At 47.8% G+C, this 17,397-nt stretch overlaps 1 protein-coding gene across 2 annotated transcripts in view; it reads right to left on the bottom strand.

Annotated features, from left to right (window-relative positions):
* PFKFB3 (6-phosphofructo-2-kinase/fructose-2,6-biphosphatase 3) overlaps positions 1 to 17,153 on the bottom strand; it is a 34,141-nt gene extending 16,988 nt beyond the window's left edge. For both annotated transcript variants that reach the window (XM_065422318.1, XM_065422311.1), the window contains exons 1-6: positions 15,671 to 17,153; positions 7,306 to 7,431; positions 6,161 to 6,257; positions 5,250 to 5,316; positions 3,352 to 3,426; positions 2,753 to 2,809 (exon numbers count right to left, since the gene is read on the bottom strand). In XM_065422318.1, coding sequence (XP_065278390.1) covers positions 2,753 to 2,809; positions 3,352 to 3,426; positions 5,250 to 5,316; positions 6,161 to 6,257; positions 7,306 to 7,431; positions 15,671 to 15,749 — 501 coding nt within the window. In that variant the 5' untranslated portion in view covers positions 15,750 to 17,153. The remainder of the gene's footprint in view (positions 1 to 2,752; positions 2,810 to 3,351; positions 3,427 to 5,249; positions 5,317 to 6,160; positions 6,258 to 7,305; positions 7,432 to 15,670) is intronic.
* Between the last annotated feature and the right edge of the window lie 244 nt (positions 17,154 to 17,397).

Genomic DNA, 17,397 nt, shown 5'->3' with positions numbered 1-17,397 from the left:
TCGTGTGGAGCCCCAGGCCCTTTAAATCCCCACCCGAGCCCGGCTGCTGGAGCTCTGGCAGTGATTTAAAGGGACCGGGGCTCCCCGCAGCGGCTGGAGCACCAAGCCCTTTAAATCACCGCCAGGGAAGCCGGTCCAGTCCAGCACGGTGTACCGGCTCTTGCCGGTAGGCCGTACCAGACCGTACCCGATATAACGCAGTCTTACCTATAAGGCGGTGAGATTTTTTGGCTCCCGAGGACCGCGTTATATCGGGGTAGAGGTGTAATGTAAATGTTTTGTGCCTCAGTTTCCCCATCTGGGTAATGGAGGTAATAGTACTTTACTTCCTCCCACTGGCATCATTAATTAGCATCTGTGAATTGCTTTAGGATCCCTGGATGACACATGCTGTAAGGCCACAATGTTATAATCCAACATTTACTCTAAGTTTCTGATACTGCAGCATCAAGCTTAGGCATTGCAGCTAACAGTGTTGGTGTTGCAATTACATCAAACACGCTGACCCTACAATGGCTTACACAGGTCAGTAATATGGACACCAATGCAACAACTCATGCGAGTCAAGTTAAGTGTGTGCAGAACTGTTTGCAGGATCAGGGCCTTTTGTCATTGATGTCATTATTATAATTTATTTTCTTATATTGCATCTGAGCACTAACACACTGTTAATCTGTAACGTCCGGTGAAGCAGAAACTTACACACAATTTTATCTCCAAGCACATACTTATGCATTAACTAACTTGAAGGGAAGTTATTGATTTGTGTAAAATAAGGTGTAAGCTATCCACAGAGATAAGAAGGGAAATAACCAAATCAAGGATAGACAGAGAGAAATCTGGTCAGCTCCAAGGTTTTTCTTTCAGTTCTTTTGGGGGCCTGCCCATGGAGGCCAAACTCCCATTGAACTTCACAGGAACTGTGCTTGTATGAGGGTGACAAGATGGACCCCATTCAAGTGTAGGATGTTCCCAGGTGCACCTTTATCTGTCTGAATGTAACTCAAAGCTGTGTAGGTTGCTAGTATCATTAAGGGAATTCTATGGAAAGGGGAAGAATGAGTCAGCTTCATATGTGGTGACACCAGACAGCAATACAAGACAAACCAGTGCCATAAAACTTTGTCATCTAGAGACAAGCACCATTTGAACTCTGGGCATCAAGCCAATGGAGTTTGAGGTGCTGTAAAATGACTTGGAATGTTGTGATGTAGAACTGGAGATAAGATTGGAGGTTGGAAGAGTGTCTGGTAACAGGTTAGCAGGGAAAGTGAATTTTCATTAAAGAAATAAAAAAAGCCCCTCTCTGCTCTGGCCAACCCTAAGGCAGGGGGTTACCTCTTCTGACACATGCACAGGCAGGGCAGGGCACCAAAAAGACAGCTTCTCAAGAAGGAAGTTGCATGCCATTAATGTTTCTTCCCTAGCTAAGACTTCATCTAGCAAGGAAAAACGTGTGGAGTGAGGCCCGTTTACTGTCTTTTCTTGTGCATCTGTTTAATAGCAGACCTTGAGTAAAGTTTTCAAAAAGCACAGAAGTGACTTAGGAGCCTAAGTCCCATTGACTTGCACTGAGATTTAGGCTTCAAGGTCATTTTTTAAAATGGGATTTATATTCCAGTCACTTAAGCACTTTTGAAAAAATTGCCCCTTGTTATGAAGTTATATTGTGACAAAGTGGGAATATTTTGTAATATTTTTTATGAGTCATGTGAGCCTCGGTTTCCCCCATACTTTGGATTGCTACCAAGTGGTGGGAAAAGGATTACGTTTGCTCTCAGGGCAGACTACAAAATATAGATGTGTGTCACCCCTGTCTGGGTGGAACAATTAGCGTCATTAAGAAACTGGCTGAAACTAGCTCAGATCAACAAGGGGTCCAGAGACACAATGCAAGCTCCAGTGACTCATAACTTGAGTCTCACCAGCAGGAAGCTCCAGCCAGGGGGTTGTGAACTCAGGATGGTCCTGCCTGGAGAACAAAGGACAGACATGACCAACAGGGAATAAGAGATGGCTTCTGGAAGAAGCTCGGGGCTCTCTCACCTTGGAATGGACTAAGGAAGGAAGTCAGGGAGAGACAGAGCTTGAAAATGGAGTTCCCCACATCTTGGCTGGTGAATTGTGTCTTGACCAGAATGGACTACGCTTTAACCTTCGTTTCTCTGTGCTAACCTGAGGACTTCCAATGCTGCGTTCCACTTGACCAATAAACTCGACTCTGTTTTGAAAATGCTGTTTGGGGGTGACACTGCAAATACCGGCTGGGGTGCGGTCGTCCTTGAAGAGAACACACGTCTCTACCAGTTGGACTTGCTGAGCAGCGCAGGGCTGCTGGAGCCCAGCAGCTCAGTCTAGGAGGCCGTGAAGCAGCGTGGCCTACCCTGAAGGAAGAGTGAGACCCCCATGGTGGGGAGGGGGGTGTCCTGGCACACTGCAGGGCTTCCTCCAAGAGACTGTTCAAAAGCTGGGGTGTGGCACAGATCCTGTGGATCCGTGGCAGTTACATATTAAAAGAACGGGGACTGGGGAGCTCAGAAAAGATTGCAAGTGATGGCTGTATTCAGATGCTTTTGCCTAGTCCTGAAGGGGCTGGTGCCAGACAGTCTTTACACACTTTCTGCCCGGAGAGAGGTAAAAACTAAAAATCCTCAGCTGCCGCTGAAGTACAATAAGCTGATCACCAGCTAGGGTCAGATACAATCTGTGCAAATACAGGATTTAGAAATAGATAATAGCTTTCCATTCTCACCATAACATTGGTGGCAACCACGGATGGGTCATTGCAAACAGATTCAATGAAGAACACCTGGAAGACAAAGCAAACACCGGTTGAAGACTGGCAGTGAAACATAGGGAGTTTATTACATCCAGCCTGATGTCTGCTCTAACCACTCCATGCAATTCTGAGTAGAATGTTTCAAAACTATTTCCTAATCCACTGTATGGCAGAAAGTTTCCCCTCTCACCAGCTCATCTATTTTATTCTCCTTGGCTTGGAGATCTTAGTGGGGAGTTCGGTGGAAATGTTCTTTATGTTTGGTTCCCACTAACCTGGGCTCTGGAAACCCAAGGTCAATTCCCTGCTTCGCCACAGACTTCCTGTGTGACCTTGGGCATGTCACGTATGCCCAGATCCTCAAAGGTATTGAGACTCCTCACTCCCAAGTTAGGCAACTAAATACCTTTGAGGACCTGGGCCTAAGTCTCTCTGTGCCTCTGTTTTCCCATCTGTAAAACAGCACTTCCCCACCTCAAAGGGGTGTTGTGAGGCCTGAGAGATACTCAGAGACTATGGTAACGCAGGCCATATAAGTACCTTAGATAGATAAAAGTCTGGTGTATACTGACCTTGAACCCATTTTCTTTGGCAAAGTTTAAGACCATTCCTCTTCTCTCCCTTGTTGTATTGGTAGCATCAAAAACCTATACAATAAAAATGCCAGGGAGGTCACCTTCAGGGGACATTTAAATAGCTCTCGGGGGAGGAGGAGAGGGGAGTATTGTTTGACAATATATTTGCTGAGGTTTAGAATCAGAATAAGGAAGTAATAAATTCATCACTTAAGGCAGTTTTCAGTTATAAGCCTTTGTATCTTAGAACAAAAACATGGCAGTAAAAACCTCCAGAAGGCAAATAAGGGAGCAAAAGGGATCCCATGGATTTAATGGCGTGTGCAAGGAAGGATGGTCTTAAGGCACTGAAGTTGTGGGTTCAGTTCCTGGCTCTCCCACCACAAGCTTCCTTTGTAGCCTTGGGGAAGTCACTTAATTCCTCAGCCTCTTTTCAGCCCTGCAAGCAGCAGATAGAATACTCATAGGGAGGCTGTGAGGAAGGCTTCGTTCATGTTTGTGAGGTACTGTGGTGATGGGACCAATCTGAAGTCCTGTAATGATGGGAACGGCCTCTTCCCCAAGGCGCTGTTCCAGTGTGTAGAACACAGGCTGCAGGATGCAGTTTCACTGGGGGACTGTCTCAGCACACACTGACAAGGGAGTATTTTGAGGATGGTGTGACGTTGTGCAGTCTACATGGTTTTATAAAAACATGATAATAAGTGAATATAATGTAACTGGGATAGTTTTATAAAAAAATTAATAATAAGTGACGATAATGCAAATGGGATATGCTTTGTGCAAAAGGTCTCTTGTAAGGTATCATTACAAAGCTCATAATCTACTGAGTGTGATCATCCTATTTGTAGAAATGTACCACTCTTGTATCTAAAACTAGAAATATAAAATGTAACTCTGAGGGCCTATTGTAATTATGTAAAGTGTGGGCCATTAATGATGGTTTGGAATCTTGATGACTCCCATTGTCTGCAGATGGCTGTTTACCTCTGAGTCTCCCTGTATATGTGTGTGCTGGCAAGTGAGTAATGAAGTCTTGCAGTGACATGTGATCATGTCACCTGAACTGGAATCCATCTTTAACCTGGTGCTTTTCCAGTGAGGGGGGGTGGAAACCCAGAGGGACAAAGGGTTCCCGCCTTATGCAAAAGATATATAAAGGGGTGGAAGAGAAGAGAGAGGGAGAGGAGCCATCATGGAGAAACCCCTAGCTAACACCTAAGCTGGAACAAGAGCTGTACCAGGGGAAAGAATTGTGCCCAGGCCTGGAAGGTGTCCAGTCTGAGAAAAACTTACTGAAGCATCTCTGAGGGTGAGATTATCTGTATTTAGTTTGATTAGGCATAGATTTGCGCATTTTATTTTATTTTGCTTGTGACTTACTTTGTTCTGTCTGTTACTACTTTGAACCACTTAAATCCTACTGTCTATATTTAATAAAATCACTTTTTATTTAGTAATTTACTCAGAGTATGTATTAATACCTGGGGGAGCAAACAACTGTGCATATCTCTCTATCAGTGTTATAGAGGGCGAACAATTTATGAGTTTGCCCTGCATAAACTTTATGCAGGGTAAAACGGATTTATCTGGGTTTAGACCCCATTGGGAGTTGGGCATCTGAGTGCTAAAGACAAGCACACTTCTGTGAGCTGTTTTTGGGTAAACTTGCAGCTTTGGGACAAGTGATTCAGACCCTGAGTCTTTGTTAGAGCAGACTGGAGTGTCTGGCTCAGCAAAACAGGGTGCTGGAGTCCTGAGCTGGCAGGGAAAACAGAAGCAGGGGTAGTCTTTGCACATTGGGTGGCAGCTCCCAAGGGGGTTTCTGTGATCCAACCCGTCACAGATGGAAAGAGGCCTCTTGTTTCAACTAGCAGCCCCCCATCTGAACTTACCGCGATCTGGCCACCTTCCTCCGACAGGTACAATTTGACGTCTCTCAAGGCGGCTAAGGCACATTGTCTGCAGCAAAGGAAGAAAGAGATGTTTCTTAAGTAACTAGAGATGCTTATAAGAGCCAGTGGCTTGTTCCTGATGAAGAAGCCTTAAAGTTCCAACTCCTCCTAACCTTCCCACAACCCACGATTCCTGGTACGTGCAAGGACTGATATCCCCGATGGACGGTCCGGAGCTGTGCGGTCAAAAGCCCCCGTTCTAGCATTTACCGCGAGGCCACCGGCTTCACATCCATGAGGTTTGCCCACTTTGCAGATGGGAATCCCAATCCTGACTTCCTGTGAGCAACTGATTAGAAAACAGCTATAACGCTCTGTGAACCTGAAGCCACTCTGCAGGCTAAATGTTATTCAACACCTCAACGGACAGCAGGCGGCCTTGCACCTTCTGGTGGCTCTGACAAGCTAAAAAGGGAGCTGCACTCCACTTTCTCACCACAGAACCCCAAACCAGGAATGTCAATAGCCTGGCCTGGAACTGGGGAGTCCCTGGGCTCCAAGGACGCTACTCTTAGGGCTTGCTTTTCAGAAATGCTGAGCCCTCCAAAGTTCAGCTAACGTCAGTGGGAGCTGCAGGTGCTCAGCACTTCTGAAAAATCAGGCCCTAAGGCTTAGATCCTCAAAGGGAATTGGTGCCTAAATCCCTTTCAGGATCTGGGCCTAAGCCCTGAATGGCATTCAGGCAGCAGGGGAAATCTTAAGAGACCGGGTCGGACCATGTTTCCAGTTACACTGTTCTAACTCTAGAGTAATTCCCTTGAAATCAGGGGGAAGGGTTACCTCCAATTTACAGCAGATTTTGGCTCAAAGAGAGCGGGTGGGTTAACAGAACGAGGCAACAGCAAACTTACTTCCGGACATTCATGCCCTCCTCGTTGTCAGGTCGGAAGAAGTCATAGGAGCTGTAATGCTTCACCGCCTCCCGGCGATACTCTCCCACGTTGAAAACTGCAAGGTGAAGGCAGGCAGTGAGTACAGCATTGGAAAGGGGCCAGCTAGTATGTCCCATACACAGCTTAGCAGGCTCCAGGAGCATGACAGTATGTACGGAAACCCATCCAGAGATTGGCAGGAAAAGGGTTAACCCTCTCTCTCTCTCTCTCGCAACACCCCCACTACGAAACTAGCATCTCCAGCAGATATTCTCCAGGGATCCCAGCCGCAGGGGTGTCAAACATGGCTGGGCTCAGCAGCCCACTGCTCCACTGCAAGGAGTTTCTGGCAAGTGCCCACAATCTCTGGACAGATCCGAGAGCCAGATTCACCCTGGGAGGAGGTGGAGCAAAAGGCTTTGGGAAATCCCTCACACACTGAACTCTGCTGCAAGAAGCCCTTTCGATAAACAAACCAAATGGGCTTGGCCCCCTCGGCGAAAAAGGAACATCTCTGTAGTCACTCATCAATGGAAGGGGCAGGGGGCAGGCAGAAGCCACCAAGTAGTCAGGATCCTCTCTCAAGGATCTCTCTCCCCGATAGATGCGGACAGGGCCGGCTCTAACTTTTTTGCCGCCCCAAGCAAAAAACAAAAAAACCGCCCCACCGTAACAACCCCCTCCCCCCCAGCGCCGCCCCGCCGAACCAAAAACAACCCCCCGAGCGCCGCCCCGCCGAACCAAAAACAACCCCTCCAGCGCCACCCCGCCGAACCAAAAACAACCCCTCCAGCGCCACCCCGCCGAACCAAAAACAACCCCTCCAGCGCCACCCCGCCGAACCAAAAAAAAAAAAAAAATACCCCCGAGCGCCGCCCCGCCGAAACAAAACAAACAAGCAAACAAAAAAACCCGAGCGCCGCCCTGCCACCCCAAGATTGGCCGCCCCTTACAAGGTGCCGCTCCAAGCACGTGCTTGGTCGGCTGGTGCCTGGAGCCGGTCCTGGATGCGGAAGAGGGAGATCCTGCCAGGCTCAATCCATTGGAGTGTTTAACTCCACAGGCACCTCCCCAGTGGACCAGGGCACTTATTTTCTAGCAGGAACGGCTGGCTGGGGCCTCACCTTTTGTTGGGACACCAATCCAATTGAGGTAGCGAGTCAGCTTCTTCGAGATGTAAGTCTTCCCCCGAGCTGGAAGGCCAACCATAACGATCACAGTGGGGGAATTGGTAAGCTGCGGCCCGCAGGCTACAATGAAGAGAGAAAACAAACAAGCAGCCATTATAATCCCTCAGCATCATCCCTGCGAGGTTTGACAAAGCAGGCATCAGGGCGCTTACTACTGCTCCAACATCCCCTCAGTGCATCGACAGCAGGAGGAAATCTAATACCTCCCTCTTTAGTCTTCCCTCTCCCCATCAAACAACTGGCGCCAGGCACTGAAGCCTCTAGTCTGCAAATCTGCTGACTCATTTTTGCAACAGGATCTGCTGAATGATCACGTGTCAGACTGAGCAGAGATGGGCAGCAGACAGCTCTGGAGTCGCCGGGTAAGGAAACCCGATGCAATGGCCTGACAAAACCAAGCAATACCTCTTCTCCTAAGCACTGATGTACCGGGAGGGAAGGCAGACAGTCTTACAGCTGAAGCTCAGAATTAGGAGACATGGTTCTACATCCAGCTCTACCACAGACTTCCTGCATGACCTTGGGCAAGTCACGTCACCCCTCTGTGCCTCAGTTTCCCCATTTATAAAATGAGGACAATAATACCTTCCCCACCTCACAGGGAAACCGGTGGACTGCTTCAATAAAGAGCTAGTGGAATGCAGGCGACAATGGTATGATTCATTATGTTTGGTTTGCTGGTTTGAAACACAAGATACTTCTCCTCAGAACCTGGTTCCCAGAAGAGTTACTCAGTATCCAAGCTCTTTGGAACTTTAACGGGCCGCCTCCTGCATATGACTTTCCAGCGATCTAGACCTTCTTCTATACAAGTGGGTAGTTCACTGGGATTCAAAAGGCACTGACTGAAGCTGGTCCAACTGGTGCCAGCTTCGTTTCTAGGCCTGCCTTAGCAGCAAGGCGTTCACGAATCACACATGCCCCGCAGAACTGGCTCCTGGCTAATGCTCTCTGCTGCTGCCACTGCCGAGATAGCATAGCGCACAGGCAAGGGCATTCTGGAGTTGGGTCATTACAGCATCAACTTGCAGGCAGATGAGGTCAAGTTAAACCAAGCCCAGTCCCCACTTTATGACTTTGCTTCCTCTTACACCACTCCCAGAAGACTCAAGTGTTCTTGAAGTCCTTTCACAACAAGGTGCTTGAGAGCACAGTGTCCTGAACATCCCAGGGACACGGGAAGTGCATCACTGCAAGTGACTTCTCACTGAAAAGGCCTTTAGTTACTTCGCTCCTGTAACAAAGTGCAAAACTGGGGCTCACAAATGCAAGCCACAGCAACGCTAGCCAGACCTAGGCATAGGGCAGGCCTTGTTCAGACTTCTTTCCCCACTCAGCAAATACACCTCCACTGGGTCCTGCAGAACGGCCCTGCCCATTCTAGTCCTGTCTGTCTGTGCCCAGGAAGAGATTCAAATTAGGTACTGGATTTATGATGCGGGGGAAAAAAATCCATGAAAGACTAAGATGTGAGCGCTGCACTTAAACTTGCAGACATGACTGCAGGCCTCTAAAGCCCTGAAAGAGACGGCTATAAACTCACAGGACAGTCCCTTCCAACCAGCTTTCTTAGAATGAGTAACAGCTTTTAAGTAAACAGAAACATGCAACTGACCATCCCCTTGAGCTTGAAAAAGGACAGAAATAGAATAATACACATTAGCTGCCGAGCTGTGGCCATTCCGGAAGTGACATTTAAGAGTGAAATGGTCCATTACAGCCTCCACCACTTACCACATGTATATAAAGCTACTTTGAAGCAGGTACTTTTTAAAATTTAAAGCCCGATCTGTGTCAATGGATTGAAATTCAGTTCAGAGATGATAGTAGAAAAAGCACTATCTAACATGGCGGCAGTTAAAATATTTGTTAAAATAAAGATCCCTCCTCATTTAACCTAATTACATGACCAAAAAGTAGCAAGATTTCTGAGCCAAATTTATCTCGTATTTAGACATCTCCACCCCCAACAAGGTCTCTAGGAAGAGTCCCACTGCTGCACAAGGGAAGAAAAAGCCGTATGACATGCTCCTGAACCTCAAGAGAAAGGACTGGCACTTGCTCCAAGTATAGAAAAATGCAAGAAAGGATGACAGCTGTCATTGATGGCATAATAGAATCTGGATTATAGTTGAGTTCCTTAATGCTACTTGGCATCCCATATGCAAAACCTCCTGGTCTTCATGCTAAGCATAAAAAGAGCCACCTATGGACAACTCAGAGTGAAGTTATCTCCAGTCCTCATTTTAGTCACAAGCCTTTCAAGGACATTTTCCCTCCATTCCTTACACACAGATAGTTCGGTCTAGTTTGTCAGCCTCATCAGAATGGCATGCAAGGAATGAATGTCTTTTGTTATTACAGCAAGAAAAATAAACGTAATAACCGCACAGAATGAAGCTGAGTTTTGTGCACGCAATAAACAGGACTCCAATCTCATTTGGCGCCATCAGATCAATCTGGATCATGTGATTTGCTGAGCTCCGCCAATATTTTTGAATGGTGCAAGCAAGAGGCAGATTGCTGAAAGGGAAGGGGATGGGACTTTTCTCAAACTAGATTTGGGAGTTGCAGTCAAATTTAAGGGGTGTAGATTCCTTTCAATGTCTATGTAAATTCCTGTGCATCTAGATCAGGACAGATTTCTACCGCGCCTTGCATCCAAAGAAAACCCCTAAAGCTATTGGAAAAAGGGCAGCCTGGTACAAAATTATAGCAACAGTGAAAAAGACTGATTAGATCCTCGAGTCATTCCTCTTGCCAGTGCCTGATAAAGCTGACTAACAGAGGATTGGATCTTAGCCAATAGGGGGGTCAACACTGAAAAAAATCAAAGAATGATAGAATGGTTAACTTAAAAAAAAAATGCACACAAGTTTTTCTTGCACTAAGGAAAAAAAATGAAGCCGGTCTTGAAACACTCCAGTAAAAGACTGAAGCAAATCTGAAAAGAAAAATTAATTGGCGGGTCTGTTCAGCCTTGCTCTCCTGAATTACCATCTCGCCTCCCAGCTCTGCAGTCCAGCTCTGCAGGGCAGGATTAAAGGAGAGTTCCCCCAACTTTCCCACTTGAGCTCACCAAATCAGAGCTGGGCTGCAGCTATTACAAGAGATCCCCAATCCCAGACCTCAGGGCAGCATTGCAGGTGTTTCCCCATCTCTACACTCACACCAGCACTGCTGAAGTCTCACCATTGGCCAGGGAGGGTGAGAGGTGAAAGAAGAAACTTAATGTGCTCCCTTCCCCCACAGCAGAAAAAAGATCCACAACACGGAGCCAAGAGGAATTTTGCCAAATGTGCTCGACATTAAAAATAAATAGATACTTGAACAGAGAAGGGAATTGGACTGTTCGCTCCACTGAATATTTCATTATTCTTATGCTCCAGTTAATTAAATCTGACCCTGCAAGGATGAGCATGCACATACACAGGCAAATCTGCAAAACGTAGGGTCTGATCCTCAGAGGTGCTGAGCACACACACTGCTCCCACTGAGGGAGTTGCAGGAGTTGAGCATCTTCATTTGGAAATTTTTCCATCAGATGCATTTTAAGGAAGGTCCATAAACTCGGGGTTGGGGAGAGTCATTGGAATAAAAGTACCTCCTAAAGAGAAGTAGCAGCTGGGGATTGTTCGTGCACTTCCTTGTTAAGAACCTGATCTAAAGCCCACCAAAGTCAGTGGGCATCTTGTTTACAGGAACTAAATGAAAAACCTGGAAAGGTGCAAAGCGTGGAGCACATAAAATGAACCAAAGATTCGGTCAATCCTTTCTAGCCTCCACTAAAAATAATACAGATTTCAGTGTAACCAAAACAAGTTCCAACTGTAAAGAGGATTCAGCTAGGATCTTTAGAAGCACAAAAATCAGTGCAAACATTTCCCAATGTGCCACGATATTCATCAAAGCGTGTGTGAGGGGGATTTCCTGCTACTACCAACCTGAGTTTAAAATAGAAAATCCCCCCAATCAATTTTTACTATCTAAATAAAGACTGTTAGTTTATGCCAAACAGACAGCAAGAATACAAAGCTGCAAGATCAGGACAAACAACAGAATGACACTGGGTTAGGAGGGGCTGCAAAACAGATGTGTGTAATATACCTGTCTAGACTTTTCTACAATGCATATACTTTATAAAAATATACATGCACATGTGCACATACACATTTGTATATAGAGAGATTAAAACACTTTGGTAAATTAGTGCATAAAGCATTTCTATGGTGCTCTTCAACATGGTGTGTGTGTCTGTATGTGGGTATGCACTCTGGTAGTTGACTCCACAGAATTGCTTGCGTGCACACAACACACACAGGATACATATATATTAGGTATATAATTGTATACACACACAAAATGGTACACATGCAAGTTGAGCAAGGATGAAGGAAAAGAAAAGTACCAGCTATGCATCCTCAAATATTCCATGCACACACACCCCTCCCTCTTGTAAAGTGAGTGGCTCTGCCCATTAAACCGTCTGCAATAACTTGGCTTCACAGACTACGTGAGAGACGTGCAACTTGACAGAAATTTAATGGATCACCATCCAAAGGCGGGAGGGAGGCATCGTTTCACATCCATTCAATCTCCCCTAACAAGAAGTCAGCCAATCAGACTAATTATTTCACATGCAGACACGCAGAAAAATTCATGCTGTTGGCCCGGGATGCTTTTTGATGATGCTTAAAAGAGACACTATCGCTCCCTGCTTTCCCTGGGATTTCACGCTACGTGCATTAGATACGAATCTCTATTGTAACTCAGTATTTGCTCTGCAGTCTGGAGTGATGTTTGTGCTCCTTGTTTTATTTGTATGGAGCAGCTGCGGCCGGCGGGGGGAGGGGTGGGGGGGGGGGTGTCCTTGATGCCCAAATGAATAACATTAAAGCAGTATATCCAACAGATTATTAGGACTCACCCCCGAGGGGTCCCATTCCATGTTAAGGGAGAGTAATTACAAGCTCCATTATCACATCAACTAGCACTTCCACGGAAGTCTTGATAAACCAAATCACAAGCTCTCTCTCCCTCAGCGATTTACGTTGATGACTGTGGAGTACCGAGTATAGGGCCATATCGGTTTTATAAGGATTTCTTTAAAAAGCCAAACACCTACGTGGAGTACCCTGTAAAAGTCCCATCTGCTAACTATATAGCTAAAATCCCCTGTTATCCTGTAGAAATCAAGGTCCTGCTGCCACACAGATATGCAGCCTTCTCCATAAAGCTATTTCCTACTAAATTTACTCTACCCAGCTGACTGACAAAGGAACGCAGGGGGTATCAAATCCCACATGTAGCCCTGTTCTGGGCAGATTGTGCCATCTCTGACAGAAACCCCAGGGGTCGGTCGTCTTCTTCTTCCGCTTTGGCAACACTTGTATAGTTTCTCCAGCCAATAAAAACTCATTTAATTTGACTGGCAAACCCATTAGGGAAAATACCGTATAGTTTTCTCTATAGGACCAGATGGCATTCAAAACACACACACACACACACACACACACACACACTCTCTCCCCCCCCCCCGCCCCCAAGGCAAGAGAGCCAGCACAATCAGTGGCTGGTTTTTAACCCCAGCTGTTTAAAGGGGCAGTGTTTCTGGTCGCGGGACACAAATATACAAGCTACTTTAAAATAATAAAGCTTAGCTAAAAGACAAGACTAGTATCGCTGACTGCCCAAATTACTTCTGTATATTCCCTGCGTGCAGAGTACAAGCAATCCTCACCTCACAACAGCAGTATTTGTGCAAAGGTTTCTAGACTGTTTATTTAGGCGTGGTCAAAGTTATGTGACTTGCATCTTTACAGCTTTGCTTACATATAAGTTGACCGACTCCCGTTTTGATGCTTTGTACTGCAGTAGCACCTATATGATCCCGGTGTTTGCGTTTTTGTTTTAATTGAATGGTTCCATTTTTTGACCATGAGGCTTTCTGTTCATGCCAGTTTAAAAGAAAAATCAAATTATGAAGATAATGTTTCTGCTTTATTATTCACAGCGCTTACCCCTTTCACCTCCCTCCTACGGGATCACAACCAAAATCAAGTCACTTATGCAACTCATTTTGCACATGGAAGCAAAGGGTGAGGGACTTTCCAACGCGAAGTCAATGGTAAAACCCCAAGCAGAATCAGGCTTTTGATAATCCCAGCCGAAATAAAACGTGAGTGATGTAACTTTACAAAATTAGGTCGCGTTTGCCAGGCCATGGTTCTGAAAGTGGGTTAGAGAGATCAGCATCCCCTGATAGGGTGGATTGTCCTTCCAAACTTCTCTGTATTGGAGGATCCTATCCAAAGCTAGGTGAAGGCAAATAACCAGGTGACCCACAACTATGACAGCACCCAGCCACCGCCACTTGTCTCATGCTGGCAGAGCTAAAAGTTTCAGAGTAGCAGCCGTGTTAGTCTGTATCCGCAAAAAGAACAGGAGTACTTGTGGCACCTTAGAGACTAACAAATTTATTAGAGCATAAGCTTTCGTGGGCTACAGCCCACTTCTTCGGATGTTCCCACTTCCTGGGAACAATGCATCCGAAGAAGTGAGCTGTAGCCCACGAAAGTTTAAGCTCTAATAAATTTGTTAGTCTCTAAGGTGCCACAAGTACTCCTGTTCTTTTTTTAGAGCTAAAAGTGAATCACAGGATTGGGGGGGGGGGGGGAAGAGGGAGGAATGCTACGGACTTTTCAATACTACACCAGGGGAGAAACACTTTAATCAGCTCTCATGGGGAAAGACCGGGGATGGTACGATGCAGTGTTGTTGTAGCCCTGTGGGTCCCAGGATATTAGAGACAAGGTGGGTGAGGTAATCTTTTATTGGACCAACTTCGGCGTGAGAGAGACGCTTTGGAGTTTACCCAGAGAGCTCTTCTTCAGGGGATAGTACGAGACTTAATTAATTAATGTTTATAAAGAACTTGGAGATCCCTGGGTGCAAGAGGCTATAGAGATGCGGTTTGGCACTGCATATTCTGCAGCGCCTTAACAAAGAGGAGAATTGGGTGCAGGGATTTCTTTTGGAGGGAGGTGGGAATGCACCGAGCTCAGATCTCCCTTACGGGGGAAGAAAGGGGCCCTGGGAACAATGCAGCAGGGAAAATGCAGCATCCATGCTTTCCCCCTCCCCTCTCCCACCCAATCCAGCAACGCTACACGTGGGGAAGCCACACCAGCCATCTCCCAGCACGACTGATCCCTGGTCCCGTCCCTCCAGCAGCCCCAGGGTCAAAGAACGGGAAGGCGGCGGGTCTGGACCCTGCCCGCCCAGCCGAGGAGCAATGCACACTGTCGGATGCGGCAAAGCCATCGCCATTTCCAGCCTATGTCCACCCCCCGCACAGAGGAGTCTCACGCGCCAGCAGCAGTCCCCGCCTCCAGCCATGCGTGCAGCCGGAGGGGGCGTGCTGCGGCTAGACCGGGTCTAGGGAGCATTTCAGGTCACTCGCCCGCCCATGCCGGCAGCACTAAGGACACGCAGACGCGGAGCTACGGGCCGGTTATACGGCCATTCAAGCGCACAGCTCGCCAGGGGCATGGGCCCACCGCTTGCAGCAACCCCTCCCCCGTCGGCCCGGCAGCTGCACCTCCCTGCTCAGCCTCACACGGATGCTCTACTCAAGGTAGACGTGGGAGTATGTTCCTCCCACCGACTCCGCTGGATGGACACACGGGACAAGCCCCGTGTCCAATACGGGACAACGCTTGATTTCTAGGGAAACACCATTTCCCCGAGCCTGCCCGGTATTCTCCTCTCCGGGGTACATTCCCACTGCTCTCCAGTGCAATCGTCCTACGTGTACAGGTTATGTTGCAAACAGCGCCCATGATCCGTTTTATTTCAATTTATTTAAAAATTAAACCTTAACCCGTCTGGTGCATTGCCTTTCCTGCGAAATAATGACCTGGCAGCGATAATACGGGGCGATGCTCACCCGAAGGGATAAATCCATGACACAAGGGGCGGCCCCTTGGAACAAGGGAGGGGTAGCCCCCCACCCACCCCAGCATCCCACTCACATCTTGTAGGGAGGTGTGTGGAACACACAGCTCCCCCCACTCGCGGCATCCCACGCCCATCAAGCGCCAGGACCGGCAGTTCCCGTAAATACACCGCAAGTGAAATAGACCATGGTCCCCCCTGCCGGTGCATTTGCGCGCATAGAGACTGGCACTGCTCTGCGTAGGTGCGGGCACCGCTGAGGCTTATTCCCCCCCCCCCCCCCCGCCCTATTCCCACACATCTGTCCTCCCTCCGCCCCCCGCCCCCGCTGTACTATACTCACATCTGCGGGGCAGCGCAGGGTGGTTATCATGGGGGAGCCAAATCTTCTGGATCCGGCTTTGCGTCAGCTCCATGGGCATTTTTACAACCAAGGTCGGTTTGCGCTCCGTGTCCGGCTTGGTGGATAGATGCACGGGAAAGAGAATAAAAAGGGGCTTTTTTTTTTTTTTTTTTTACAAGCGGGCCCGGACGCGGCAGCCCCTGATGTCTTTACACGCTAGTCTTAAGGCTTCTGCTCATGCAGTGATTGCAAAGTAAGGCTGGGACACTGCCTTGAGGGGAGGGGAGCCCAGCAGCGACAGAGTCAAAACCAGCGGCGAGGAGCGCGGGCTGCACGTGTTCCCCGGGACAAGAGGGCTCGATTCTCGCCGACCCGTCAACCTCACGCCCCTGCAACGCTGCTCCGCGGGCGGAATGTCCCCGGGGGCTTCCCTCTGCAGGAGCCGGTCGGGGAATGCTAGTGAGACGGGTTCCCGGGAGTCTTCCTCCACCTCCTGCCTCTCTCGTGTGTGAATGCCCCGACTCCCACCTCGCCGCAGCTATTTCTGCAGCAAAAGACCGGCCGGCAAACCCTGCGTCACCCACAGCCCGCCCCTAGCAGGCAAGGGCGGGGGAAATTCTTTGCAGGGAGCAGCCGGCATCAGGAGAAGCAACCCGTGCTGCCCCCGCGTGGCGGCTAGCCGAGTTGCAGCCACCCTGGGGGCTTTGCGATCAACTTTTTTTTAGACAAAGGACTCACATTAGTGAGACAAACTTGCAACAAACCCATACATGGCACGGATAATCTACGCGACTCTAGACTAATTTTAAGAGCGCAGCGTATCGCTCCCATGTATGCATGTTGTATACATTCTCTATCTAGCATTATATACTAGTCTGGGTGCAATACCCACTGGTAAATACCGGTGCATGCATATTTTATACACACACTAAGTTTATAATATATATACACATTTATTGCACAGTCAGATATAAAAATCTTGAAACTATAAGGGTATAGTCCTCATATGCATAAGGGGAAATTATGTACTTTATAGTAGCTCTAAAATATAGACATATAAGTATTTTCACTGAACTGTATTGTGAATACACTAAATCCCAAATGGATTATTTCCCTGAGATATACACCAAATATCAATGGATTATTTCCCTGTATATTGTGTATACACAATGCACGGGGATGATCTCCTCCCCATTAAGGGGTGAAATATAAATGCAAAGTTTTTGTATTTAAACCAACAAAGAAAAATCCCTGGCTCTATCCTTTTGCTGCCTGCCCCCATTCAGGCTCCTGTAACCTTTATGCAACCGAGCGGAGATCAGGAGCTTATTTTTATAGTACAATTATATTTTATATTTAATATCGATCATTTCCCCCTCCTAATTGAAAGCTATGCTGCATTTCAGCGCGCGCGCACACACACACACACGCACGCGACACAAAAGGCAAAACGCAGACAGGGGTGTGGGCTGCCGGGTGCAGGCACGTCCCTCACGTTCCGCATGACTCTGCGGGGAAGCCTCAGCCCTTGCTACAGACGCTCCTTTCATCGCAGCTGGATGCACTTGCTGCGGCAGGGAGATGCAGCCCTTGGAAGGAGCCGGCGCCTGGCGCTGCGACCTTTTCGCTCTCCAGCCCTCCCGTGGGCGCTGATCGCTACCTTCTCCTGCAGTTCTTCAGAGCGGGGCTTGCTGCCTGGCAGGCGGCTAGGAAACTCCAGCACCCAA

This window comes from Emys orbicularis, chromosome 1 (assembly GCF_028017835.1).
Source record: "Emys orbicularis isolate rEmyOrb1 chromosome 1, rEmyOrb1.hap1, whole genome shotgun sequence".
NCBI lineage: Eukaryota > Metazoa > Chordata > Testudines > Emydidae > Emys > Emys orbicularis.
Note: the sequence above shows the minus strand (reverse complement) of the source record. Positions and strands in the feature narration are given on the sequence as shown.